The 14,102-nt window shown below is 34.7% G+C and overlaps 1 protein-coding gene across 2 annotated transcripts in view; it reads right to left on the reverse strand.

Moving 5' to 3' along the window:
* Positions 1-14,102, reverse strand: part of LRRC7 (leucine rich repeat containing 7) — a 454,713-nt gene that overhangs the window by 147,187 nt on the left and 293,424 nt on the right. For both annotated transcript variants that reach the window (XM_049617014.1, XM_049617013.1), the window contains exons 8-10: positions 12,905-12,979; positions 6,811-6,955; positions 1,671-1,743 (exon numbers count right to left, since the gene is read on the reverse strand). In XM_049617014.1, coding sequence (XP_049472971.1) covers positions 1,671-1,743; positions 6,811-6,955; positions 12,905-12,979 — 293 coding nt within the window. The remainder of the gene's footprint in view (positions 1-1,670; positions 1,744-6,810; positions 6,956-12,904; positions 12,980-14,102) is intronic.

Consider the following 14,102-nt stretch of genomic DNA (forward strand, 5'->3'; position numbering starts at 1 on the left):
GCACAAAGCCTGATGTAGGGCTTACACTTACAAGCCATGAGCTCATGACCTGAACTGAAGTCAGATGCTTAACTGACTGAGCCACCCACGTGCCCCAAATCTCACTTTAAAAAATGGCCACTCTTCCCTCACTCCCCAAATATACCCAAATCTGTTAAATTATGGATTTCTGTAATTCTTCATACTGACGTGTGAGGCAAGATTCCTATACAATGAACTTACATAATTTTAGAATGAAGAGAGTCTATCAATTCCTCACTTCACACAAGTTATAAACAAAAGCATTTTCAGTGAAACATTGATAACAATACATATTTCTTAAAGAATCGTGAACCAAATGTTAATGGCAACATAAAATTAGGAAGAGATTGCTCTCAAATAAATGGAATATATTTTATCCTTAAAAGGCAATTATGAGGTCATCATCTTGAAGCTTTCAAAAATGCAAGCTAATAGAGAGTATAATGCTAGATGAAATAAGTCAGAAAAAGACAAATACCATATGATTTCACTTGTGTGGAATTTAAGAAGCAAGGAAAAAAAAGCAAGCAAAGGAAAAAAGAGAGAGAGAGAGACAGAGAGACAGAGAAACGAAGAACCAGATGCTTAACTATAGAGAACACACTGATGGTAACCAGAGGGTAGAAGGGTGGGGAGATGGCTAAAATAGGTGATGGGGATTTAAAGAGCGCATTTGTGTGATGATTGCTGGGAGATATATGGAATTGCTGAATCACTATATTGTACACCTGAAACGAATATAGCACTGTATGTCAACTATACCGGAATTGAAATAAAAACTGAATTAAAAAATTCAAGAATAACCACATTAAAATTTGTAATAAAAATTTAAGAGAAATGCAATATAATTTACTACAAACTATAAAAATTCAATTGAACAAGCTCTGCACTTCCATTTGATTATTTAGTATTTCATATTTATTTTTTCTTTCTTTATATTTTCTTTCAAATTTTTATTTAAAATCTAAGTGTTGAATCACTAAATTCTACTCCTGAGGTAGAATATTGTTCTAGATTTTAGTGATTCATCACTTACTTATAACACCCGGTGCTCAACACAAGTGCCTTCCTTAATACCCATCACCCATTAGTATTTAATATTTAATGCTAGCATTGAAATAATAAAATTGGCATATGCCATTTAAAAAATGCATGTTAAACAGGTGTCTATCTCTTTGGCTTCTAAAAATACATTGAACTTCCATAAATATCAATTGGTAATATAACTTTATTATATTATTATAAGTAACCTTTACAGTACTATTATATGGCACTATTGCTATAAAACAATTACTAACATAATATATAAATCATTTATAGTGTAATGGTAGTATAGACTACAGAGTTTATACAAATCGATTTGATTTTGTAAGACATATCCAAGTGAATTTAGAGCTTCTACTCAGTCAAAAACATCAAGCTAATAGTATCTGGGAAATTATAGGCAATAACATAATTGAAGATCTAGGTAATCCCTTTGCTTAAGAAAAAGTCATAGTTATTTCTTGTGATATTATATAGTTAAATGTCAATGCAATGTTCAGATATAAAAGTAAATTAAGATAGAAAATGTTTTGAAGTAAAAAATCTAACATATCGTTTTGTTTCTGGCTTAGAGGGGCTGACTGGTATGAAAATTTGGCACTTACTTTCCGATTGTATTGGGTAGTATTGTAAGTTGATTGTCATCTACTTTGAGAGTAGTTAGTTTTTTCAAAAGACCTAAAACAGAGAAGAAGTTTTATTAATACATAAGAACAGATCTCTAACAGAAAATACAATATGAAAGAAAAGGAATCACTTGTGAGGAATATTTGTCATGCCAATAGGCTGCACTCTGTTCATATAAACCTACAAATAAACCTACAAATTTGCATGTGCTCTAGTTTTGACTGTTCAGTTGCAAAAACTTTACCTACATCAGTGGGAGTTCAAGTACATCAAAGCAGACAAATAAACAAAATGTAGGGCTCCATAGAAACTTAAGTTGACAGCAATACTACCACATTTCCCTTATCTATTTTGCTGCAAATGGACCAGATGAAAAATTTTAAGCCAGCTGTGACTTAATGTATAATTAATTCGTAAGCACTAAAAAATAACATTTTTTATTTGTGATACAAATTAAAAACAAATCTGAATTAAGCCTAATGATCAACAAATGGGCACTGAGGTATTGTGATGCAGTGATTATAATTATGGACTTGGAAAATTACAACATATGACCTCATACTCTTTTTGTTACCATAAATCCTTGAACTTGGATCAGCAGAAAGTACACAAACTTGCAATTTTAATATACCGAGTAGAAGTGGCCAAGAATTGAAGTTTCAACTATTTATATTTCACTGTCAGATTTATGCCTTCCATACCCTTACTGCCTACTCTATTCCCAGGGTTCTAAGGAGTAATAGCCACAGAGTAATTGAAGTACAGCTTCCTTTACCCAGCCATAATTTAATCTTTGGTATCAATATGGCTTAAATAGCCAAAGTCCAAGGGCAAAGCATGGTTATTTTTTGTTTTACATTGGAAATATGCATATAAGCTGTAGGCTACTTGTTTTGCAGAAAACTAGTTTTGATGGATATGGTAGGTTCCATGGTAAAATGTGTTTGGGAATTACTAAATTAAACAACATTAAACATATTTCTTAAATGAAGTTTTCCTAGGAGCTTTTAATATATTAATGTAGCAATGTGACTCTCCAAAGTTATTGCAGAATTCGTGTAAGTGTGCAGGGTCTTGTTCAGCTAGTGTTTGATGAATGTGCTTTGAAAAGCATCGCTGTAGATCATGCCCATCCACCTCAAATATTCTGAGGATTCCTTAAAAGCATAAAGTCAGAATATATTTGAAATAAAAACCAATCATTGCACTTAAAATTGCAGTACCTTCAGTTACATATTCTGTAGAAGCACTCAGAATCTCTAGTGAAGAGAAAGGGTCTCACTGTCAAACTGCTGTGAGAAAATATCTACAAAATATCAAAACTTAATACATCAGCTTGTGCCCCCAGGATACACTGCTGAAGATAGCAGCACCTGGGGAAGACGACAATTCTCACTGGGGTAATTTGTCTCTGAAGTTTGGTCACCCACTGCCATATTTATCTATGTTTAAAGGGTGAGTGAATCACTTCTCTAGTGTGTATGTAAAAAATGTCAACCTTGGAAATATGAAAGAACTCCTAAGCTTGTTCATCAACTGTGAAAAGCAAACAGGGGACGATGAATTACAGCTAAAGTTTTTATGACTTGGTAGCCCTAATCAAACGACTGCACCTGCCCACCAACGGAGCTAGAAGGTGGTTGACAGTCTCCACATCACTTGACTGGGTCATAAGAAGTTTTGAGCTAGGTCACAAATGGCTGTGCAAACACCATGAAGCCAGGTTGCAAGGTATCCTTTAAGAGAATGACAGTACTTAAGTCTAAAAGTAGTGGTGAAAAAATCTTGAAGCATGTTAGGGACTAAAACCAAAAGGTCGATGCAACAAAGTTTTTCGAAGAATGGAGTAGAGGCTCTGACAGCTGATAGAAGCTTCTGCAGCTTTAAAGGTGGAAGCAAGTTAGGTCTCTTTGCTTAGTTCCATGTCTGTGGATTTAAAGGAATCACACTCATTTGTGATGTGGCAACTTTGTCACTCACATATTCTAAGAGGATGCTCTTTGGACAGATTCTGGAGCTTCTATAGGAATATGGTTGTCTGTAGAGCAGAAATAGAGCATCAACCTTACCTTCATTGCTCATGACTTCCTCAGGCAGATAATTCCTTTACTGCATTTCTATATCATATCTTCTTGGGCTTTCTTCTTCTACTCTACAGGAATCAAAGGCATTCTATCTTGTTCCTTCCCTCTATTTGGGTTTTTCCCTAATTCCCCACCTCTTTATCCTACACTCCCAACTAAGAAGTATTGAAGAGAAAGAAAGAGGAGGCCTTTTACTATGGTTTTCGCTACTTATATATAAATATATAATAAGCAGCAATGTTTTAAACATTAATATGATTTGTTATCAAAATAGCTAATATTTACACGACAGTTACAGATATGTAATAAAACTTTGAAAAACCAAATAGCTGTGTGCTCATCAAATCTGAGATTATAATAATTATCATATTATTATAGTAGCTAATACAAGCACTTACTATGTGCCAGTTACTATCCTAAGCAATTCTATATATATGAATTCACTTATTGCTGAAAATAATCCCATGATGCAGGTACTACTACTGCCCCACTTAATAGATGAAGAAACTGAGCGCAGAGAGATTAAGTAGCTGGTCTAAGGTCACAAAGCTAGTAAGATAGAAAAGCCAGAATTTGAACTCAGGTAACTTGACTATGAAGTCTGTGTCCTTAACCATTAAGTAAAAAAGATAAATTATTTTGGAAAGTAAAAAAAAAAAATTAATTAAAGCTCTCTCTAGAAGAGCAAAAGAGCCCCCTTCATTTTCCCTGGAACCAGACAAGGAAAGGGATTCAGCATGCAGGGGTTGTTGAGTAAATCACTCCATTGAAATACCTCACGGCTGTAGAACTAAAATAGATGTGAAGGAAGTAAAGATTTTAATTTTAGTTGCTATTTTCCTTTATTGGTACTATGGAATTTCTTATCTTTTGTTGTTTTAAATGTTGGTAGCCCAATAATGTCAAAATAAAGAAGACAAGATGTAATTTCCCATCAGAATCAATCCCAATCAGAATCTATGAATTCTTTTAGGGCCTGAGGACACAGCTCTCAGTCTCCTATCTCAGATACTTCTCTTGATCAAGAAGGGGATTTTTGGAGGGAAGTCAGCTATTGTACGTGTATAATCAGGGACTCTGGCAACTCTGCAGATGCATAAATGTAATCTTCCCTTAAAGGTCAATAGAGTTTAAAGATCTTGTCTGAGGCGTAAGCTACTATCACAAAGTTACTTTCCTAATTTGAGAACCATTCAGATTCTTAATTAAGGTATTAAAATACATAGTATCACCTGTCTATCCTAGTTGGCTTTATGTCAGCCAAGTATCCAATCTGATGTTTTCTATCACCTATCCATGCTGTCTTCCCCAGACCAGAAAGCTACTTTCCTGGTCTTCTTTCTTAAAGGAAGATATGTTAAACAAATAATTATGTCATCTTTTGTTTTACTATGTGCCATTTTTATTTCCAGAATTTCTAATTTTTTTTTAAAAAACCACCTATTCTTAGTAAGAGTTCTTATTTTTGTTTTATTAGTTATTATTTTTATGAATGTTATTCAAACTTTTGTGTATTTGACAATCTACACATACTTAAAAATCATTTTTTACATTTCTTGGTGACTTCGGTTTCTCCTGGGTAAATTTTTCTATTTGTTTGAGTTTTTGGTTGTGGTTATAACATTAGTTTTCCTTTAAAATTTTCATTTGCATGCTCATTTGTGAAAGTGAATGTTTTCTCTTTACCGATGCTCACCCCTCCCTGCCTGATAGTTTTGTAGTTACCTCCCCTGACTCCCAAGTTTCTGGAGTGGGAGTATAAGGCATGTATTTTGACTAGGTGGTTATCTTGACTAGATGATCATCGCTGTCATCTTAATTAAAGGATGCTCTTTTTAACCATTACACTTCCTCACTTTCTACAACATAAAAGAGTATTTTCTAAACTTATCTAATTATAAGTTTCATCTAGGATGTTTAATAAAAACAAATTAGAGGGCCTACCACAAACTTACTGAATCAGAATTTTCAGAGAAACAGCCTGGAAATGTGTAAGTGCCTAATAAAACTGTCAGATAAGTCTTACAATGGAATGAGTTGGAAAAATACTGTTATAATACAGTATGTGATTATATAAATCAAAAAGTTATTAAATCTAGACAGAAAGAAATTCTAGCCTGTTTTTCAAAACTAGTATCCTCTATTAGCCTGAAGGAATATGAAAATGGAAGCAAATAGTGAAGAAAAATTTGGAAAACTGCTTTATCTTCTAGCTTCCTTCTAATTAGAGTACCTAGGTGTAACTTAATTTTCAGAAGCTTTAATAAATTCAAGAATATATGACACATTGTATTCAAAGAGTGTTTAAAAACTAACACCCAAAGTTAGGTAATTTGCTGATTATCCTCCTAAGTCCTCTCATAAATAATAGTGAGATATGTACACAAAACAGTTTACTTATTATTAAATTAGATTCTTTAGTTACCTTACTCATATAAAAATTTGTAACAAAAATGGATGGATTGGGTGCTTGATAAATACTAACAGACATTCTCTGCTGTCATGAATCTTAACAGCATATAAAAGAAAATGCATCTTTTTTTAAATAATAGAACTACAAAGAGATTTTATATTTATTATATATTTATGTTATTTTCAGATTATAGCAGTGTTATAACAGTATTGAAAATAGGATATAGCAACACTCTGTGGATAGAAGCTATTGTGATTTTATGGTGATAAAAGATGATATACATGGTTATCAAATTACTCTAAATCTAAGAAATCTACTTTTTACAGTAACATTTTACAACTTAAAAGATTTGAATTGAAAAATATATCAGTTTGGTAGGATCATGTATTTTAATAGTAGAGCCTTCTTGAGTTTGACAATTATTTACCATTTCATTTTAAGATATTGGTAAAATACTATGATACCAGTAATAATGAACTTGAATAATGAAGTTTGTAATTCATTATTATCAGTCAGGCTAACAGTATATTCCCTATATCTACTGATAAACTAAGACTACGCCAAAAAAGAAAATTTCATATATTTCACATAAACATTCATGACACAATAGAATATTCTTACCTATAGAGTCGGGCAACTGTTGCAACATATTGGATGACAGTAAGAGGTCCTCAAGGGCTTCACATCCAGAAATTTCCATGTCAACTGTTTCTATTCTGTTTTTTGACATATCCAGGTATACCAACATCTTTAACTTCCCTATAGACTTGATAACATTGCATAAACTCAGGATTAGTTGAGAAACTTTCACAAGACATTTGAAAGTTGTAAAAACCACAATACTGTAAAACTAATTTTAAAAGCAACTACAACAATAATATGTGTTGGTAAGAATGTCAAGAAATTATAATCCTTGTACATTGCTAGCAGGAATTTAAAATTGTGCAGCCACTTTGAAAAACAGTTTGGCCATACCTCAAAATGTTATACATAGAGTTTCCATATCACCCAGCAGTCCCTAGGTGTATACTCCAGGATGCAATATATGTCCACACAAAACACAAACTTTAAAGCAGTATTATTCACAAGAGCCAAAAAATGGAAACAACCTAAATGCCTATCAGTTGATGAATGGATAAACAGCATGTGTTATATCCATATGTTGTACTATTATTTTGCAATACATGCAAATATATATTACAAAATGGATGAACCTTGAAAATATATGCAGTGAAAAATGCCAGTAATAAAAAACAAACAGCTGTTGCATGATTCTATTTGTATGAAATGTCCAGAATAGGCAAATCTATAGAGATGGAGAGTAGATTAGGGTTTCTAGAGGTTGGGGGTAAGGGGACATGGGAATGACTGCTAATGGCTTCAGGGATTTTTTTTGGAGATAGTGCAAATGTTGTAAAATTAGATTGTGGTGATGGCTACTCAACCTGTGAGTATTCTAAAAGCCACGGAATTGTATATTATAAATGGGTGAATTTTATGGTATGTGAATTATATCTCAGTACAACAGTTAAAACAAAACACAACAATCTCAAAGTTGCCACTGAATTAAATAAATTAATTAATAATAAAAAAATAAATGACAATTGTCACCCAAACAGCATATGTTGACATATTGATTCTTACACTTTCAAATGCATAAGAAAGGGTTTAAATCCTACCAGATTCAATATTCTGTTATTCAACAGTTCTTTTTGAGAGTCTACTATGTAACAGGGCTTGTGTTATACATGGGAGACCAATCATGAATAAGTCAACTAAGTATGAGGAGAGACTTGTCATGATACAGACAAAATCTGTACCCTTATGGAGCTCACAGTAGTGGAGGAAACTGTCAAACAAATAATTACAATACCCTATAATATATGCAATTAAAAAAACATGTAGAGAATGTCATAGAAGCACAGGGCTGCAAATTGCCTGGAAGACACAGCCTGTCAAGAAAAGGAGAACATGCACCTAAAAGAGAAAATGACATATACTGTTCATAGTAAAATGTGAAAAATCATGGCATGTTTGAGGAAGAGTGGGACATTTGATTTATAAGATTATAAGAAGACATGTGTTCAAAGGCCTTACATATTATACGAAGAGATGTAAATTCTACCTTTTAAGGAAGGAAAGCTATTCAAGAGGTTTTTGTTTGTTGGTTTTGTTTTGTTGAAAGAGAGAGCATGCATGTGTGCCCCAGCGTGCCTGTGAGCACAGTGGGAGTAGGGGAGGAGCACAGATAGAGGGGAGAGAAAGAATCCCAAGCAGAATCTGTTCTGTCAGCACAGAGCCCAACGAGTGGCTCAACACCAGGAACCACGAGATCGTGACCTGAGTCGAAATCAAAAGTTGGACCCTTAACCGAGTGAGGCATCCAGGTGTCTGTATTCAAGGTTTTTAAGACAAAGAATGACACGATCAGATTTGTGCTTTAAAAATCCAGCTTCAGGGAACTACAAAGGAGAGATTCTTTGATGAGAGTTGCAAAGACCCATCACAAGGATCTGGAAACAGTTTTTATTTTAAGTTTGTTTATTTATTTTGAGACAGAGAGAGATAGTGTGCAAGCAGGGGAGGGCAGAGAGGGAGAGAGAATCCCAAGCAGAGTCTTCATTGACAGCCTGATGCCAGGCTTGAACTCACAAACCATGAGATCATAACCTGAGCCAAAGTCGGACACTTAACTGAGCCACTCAAGTGCCCCTAGAAACAATTTAGCTGAGGAGATAAGGGCCTGAATTAAGGCAACGGAAGTGAGGAAGAAGAAGGGATGGGCTCAAAAAAAAATCAGAAGTGGAATAATTAAACTAGTAACTAGTTGCTGAGGACAGGGAAGGAACAAAGTCATACTGTGAACAGGAGTAACAGGGACCGCTTAGCTGGGACATGGAGCACAGGAGTCAGGACAAGATAAAAGTCCTCACTTTCAGTTTCTTTCAGGGCATATTTTGCAAATAAATACCCTACACATAACTGTGTTCAGTGGATCATCTGTCTGTTTAATCCACCCGTATCCATTTTAATATATTGTCTCTACTTATTTGACAGAATATAAATAAAAAAATAAACTTATTACACACACAAGCACACACTTGGCACTGTGCCAAGTACTTTGGCTATATTATTTGATTTAATACTTCATATCTTTGCTTCTCACAATGTGTTTTGCAGACCAGCAGCATTGGTACCACCTGGAAGCCTGTCAGGAACATACAGTCTTAGATCTCAGACGCACTCTGGACCTACTGAATCAGAATCTGCACTTCAACGCACAATGAAATTTAGTAATTAATGTCACACAATGGGAAGCAGAGACAAGGAGAAGTTTATGAGAGAGTGCTCTTAGGATCAATACCAGTGGGAAGACAGAGAGGAGAAAGGAGGCACGGCTAGGCAGATGAAGCAGCTGAGCTGGAATGAAATCTTGAGGAACTCCTTGGGTGGCCCTTTAAGAGTCACTGAGTTGGATTGCCTGGCAGTAGTAGGGTGAGTCTAAGTAAGGATGAGGAGCCAGGCCTTTATCACTGGTCATTGGGTGCAGGTCTCCCAGACTAGAGATGTGACCCTGGGTAAGGAGGTTCTTTTCAGCTGGAGCAAATCCTGAAGAAGGTGGAAAGCTGCAAACAGTATTCCCAAAAGCTTCAGGAATAGAGAGTAAGTTCTTCATTCCAGGAGGATGATTCATGACAGCAATTATTACAAATAACATTCCAAGGTTACCCCATTAATGAGGGGTGGAGCTAAAATTCAAATCACTTTTCTCAGATTACAGACCACAAAGCCTATTGATTATATCAGCAGTCACTGACCTCTAACTCCCTAAGTAACCCAGCATATATCTCTAGGTCTGTGACCTCACGCCCCATGGAGGCACAGAATGTGCGAAGTCTTGGAATAGATGAATAGTTGCTAGGCTAGGAACTGAGTACTTTGGGTGAGTGAAGCCAGAGGGCTGAATTCTCCCTACACCTGGAAATATGTCACTTGGAAAAATACTGTCACTTTACTTATAGATTCCCACCCTAAGGAGCTATTATGATACCATAACCATTATTCTCTTCTGGTGAGCAAGGAAGGAATGATGTGTGTGTGTGTGGGGGGGCTCTTTTTTGTTCTTTCATCATGAGGAAATTTCTTTACTCTTTGAAGCCCCCTTCATTGTTATTTCCAGCACAACTCAATATTTTGGTGTGAAGTTTCTAAACATTTTTAGAAGCAAAACAATGCTTTGGTGTTTATTTTTGAGTCTTTCTAAACCCTCACTTTCAAACACCTTATAAAAGCAATTGTAGCCTGCGGTGATAAAGACCTTTGAAGTCTAATGTCTCAGAATCCTTGGGGATATTGAATGTTGCTCCAACATCTCTCGATACAGAGGGCTCTATAAGTGAGCAGTAGATAGTAAATGAAAAAAGTAAAAGCCATCACAAAAGAAGATACTGGAGTTTGTTTAAAAATAAATACTGATTCAATGCATTGTTTAGTCACATTTTGGTTGATTGATCTTAGAGTGACAGTGAACAAGATAGCTATGTAGAAGACTAACTTCTGATCATTATCTCCTTTCTTCTCTGATTTATGAAAAATGGAGTAGTAAAATGATAGCTCAGGCTTCCAAAAGTATTTTAAAAGTATGTTACTTTAATGTACAGTGATACATGAACTAATAATAAGATGATCTTGCTTTTTTCCCTGGGTCTTATAACACTAAATATTTAGGATTAATCATTCTGTGAAACTGATAGATGGGCTAGCTTAAGGCTGCATTCAAGATTAGTCTCTCAAAGACACATGTTTCTAGGTCCTTGCATAACAACTATTTGCCAGCACAGACATTCAGAAAGCCATGCCTCTTTATGGCAGGGAGGTGGGGGTATTCCCACAAGGAATAAAATAAAATATAAAAACTCAAGTGTACTAAAGTGAGAAATCTACGTAAAGCAGTATATAAGAAAAATCTATTCTCACAACACTTATCTGTTCACAGACGGTTTCAACACTACTTTTCTATTTAGATAAAAAGCTTACTAAACAATATGAGGTCTGAATTGATTGCTAAGGTTGGATTTTGGAAATGTAATGACTATGAAAAATAAGATGAACCTAATTCTCATTTGTGCCCTTTGTTGATTCTCTAGCAGCAGGATTTTGGAGTTTGAGAATGAACAATAGCCCCTGGTGTTGGTTTGAATTACACTTCCACTATTTACTGGCTCCGTGACCTTGGGCCAGTTTCTTATTCTTTCTGTTTCAGTTTATCATCTGTAACATGGGGATAGTAGGAAACCCTACTTCATAGGCTTATTATGAGGACTCAAGGAGTATCTATTTGTAAAACATCTAGCATTTATCATAAGTTAGGCATTATCTAGGTGTTTTTGAATTAGTAAATATATTGAAGAAGCGGGTATAGACTTTTCTGATTAGACATACATTCCGGTTTCTCAATCTCTGCACAGGGAATTGGTGAGTGTCTTACCTGTGTTGCCCCAGGATTTGTACATACTTTGGCTATGGCACAAATTGGGCTCTACTACATGTAGTGGAATCTAGATCTGTCTCTCCTGTTATGTGTGAGCTCCTCAAACAAATGTACTCAAGGTCATTGAATATATTATCTTTGTAGCTCTAACATTAGCATGGTTTCTGGTTCATAGAGGTGTATTTGTAAACGGTTTTTGAATAAATCAATATATAAAAGATGTGCATGCTTTTTTGTTTTGTGTCTGTGATGATAGTATAAATGTATTCTTTTGATAAGAGAAGAAAGTATTTTTTTCCTTAATCTTTTGCCAGATTTTCTCTTTTATGTGGTCTCATGCTTGTTCAAAAGAGAAACACTTCTTGTTCTTGTTGCTTTTGCAATTATTTTAAGGAATTTTTAATGTCAAGTCAAAAGAAGAATAAAATTGGCTTTGGGAACACACATCAAAATCTCCGTGGCTGAAGAGTTATTATAAATCCAGCTGCCCTGGCTACTCAGCCCAATTGTGGTTGGCGTGTGTGTGTGTGTGTGTGTGTACATGCTTATTTGACTGCTTGTGTTATGAGTGGCAAGAGGCAATGTTTTTACTGGAAGCCACTATTTCACTGAGTGGGAAAGGCTAAATACTCAAACTCAATGAGTTAACTGGTAAACCTACTACTTAGGAGATATTACTGGATTGTCTGTGTGTTAGTAGAAAAAAAAATGGACTCTAGTTGAACTTTCTATTTTTAACACCTGATAATTTGCCATTTACCATTTCGAAAATTCAAATGGGTTCTAATGGAAATCACCCAAACTGAGAGAAAGATTTTTATTTTGTGGAAAAGCTCTAACATAAGCAGAAACTATTATCTAGTTACCTATACGAATAAGTTTGATTTTGCAAAAATAAGACTTGGTATTATATGTAGCATTTTCTTTTTCAGTATATAACAATATAACTTTCTCAGTTTTAAAAATCGGTATGTGGAGAGATAAAAAATATAATCCTAAGAGAACAAGAGAATCTTTCATACATTTCGTATACCTATACTATTTACAAAAGGTATGTGAAATACAAAAAATAAACAAACAAACTAGTGAAAAAACACTTGGCAACCAAACAAATGTTTTATTGTGAAAGGCAAACACTGATATTTATATATTAAGATTATTATTCATTACCATTAATATATAGTACAGATGTTAGACAATGTGGCATAATAAAAACTTACATACCCCAGGTAGCACTTGTAATGCATTATTATCCATCCATAACTCCCTTAAATTTTGTATTTGATCCAGAACTTCAGGCTAGAAGAGAGGTAGGGAGAAAGACAACACAATTAGTCTTTTCTTAGCACAATAGAAGTGTAATTTCTTGAACCTGGAAACTTTATTTGGGAATCTAATGTTAATCCTTTAAGAAGTTCTAAGTTTAACAGACTTTCATCAAAACTGAGAGTCCCTCGTATAGCTAACTTAGAACTCATCTGGAAACAATCAGAACAACGGTAATAAAAATTAAAATCTATAACTCTCTCTTAACACCCTACAATGATCCTTTGTAGCATTTATTACACTCTAATTACTCAATGTGTCTGTCTTCTTCACTAAAATATAAGCTTTTGAAGAGCAGAGCAATGTTTGTTTTTTTCATCTTTATTGTTTTTTTAATTTTTATTTTTGTTTTTTTTAATTTTATATTTTATTTTTTAAAATTTACATCCAAATTAGCATATAGTGCAACAATGATTTCGGGAGTAGATTCCTTAGTGCCCCTTACCCATTTAGCCCATCCCGCCTCCCACAACCCCTCCAGTAACCCTCAGTTTGTTCTCCGTATTTATGAGTCTCTTCTGTTTTGTCCCCCTCCCTGTTTTTATATTATTTTTGTTTCCCTTCCCGTATGTTCATCTGTTTTGTCTCTTAAAGTCCTCATATGAGTGAAGTCATATGATTTTTGTCTTTCTTTGACTGACTAATTTCACTTAGCATAATACCCTTCAGTTCCATCCATGTAGTTGCAAATGGCAAGATTTCATTCTTTGTGATTGTTGAGTAATACTCCATTGTGTGTGTGTGTGTGTGTGTGTGTGTATATATATATATATACCTCATCTTCTTTATCCATTCATCCATCGATGGACATTTGGGCTCTTTCCATACTTTGGCTATTGTTGATTAGTGCTGCTATAAACATGGAGGTGCATGTGTCCCTTCGAAACAGCACACCTGTATCCCATGGATAAATGCCTAGTAGTACAATTTCTGGGTCATAGGGTAGTTCTATTTTTAGTTTTTTGAGGAACCTCCATCTGTTTTCCAGAGTGGCTGCACCAGCTTGCATTCCCATGTTTATTTTTTAATCACTATTCTTCACATCCCCATTGCTTGCCATGGTACTCGACACACAATAGGTTTTTACCATGAGTAT

Source organism: Panthera uncia (assembly GCF_023721935.1).
Source record: "Panthera uncia isolate 11264 chromosome C1 unlocalized genomic scaffold, Puncia_PCG_1.0 HiC_scaffold_4, whole genome shotgun sequence".
Classification (NCBI taxonomy): domain Eukaryota; kingdom Metazoa; phylum Chordata; class Mammalia; order Carnivora; family Felidae; genus Panthera; species Panthera uncia.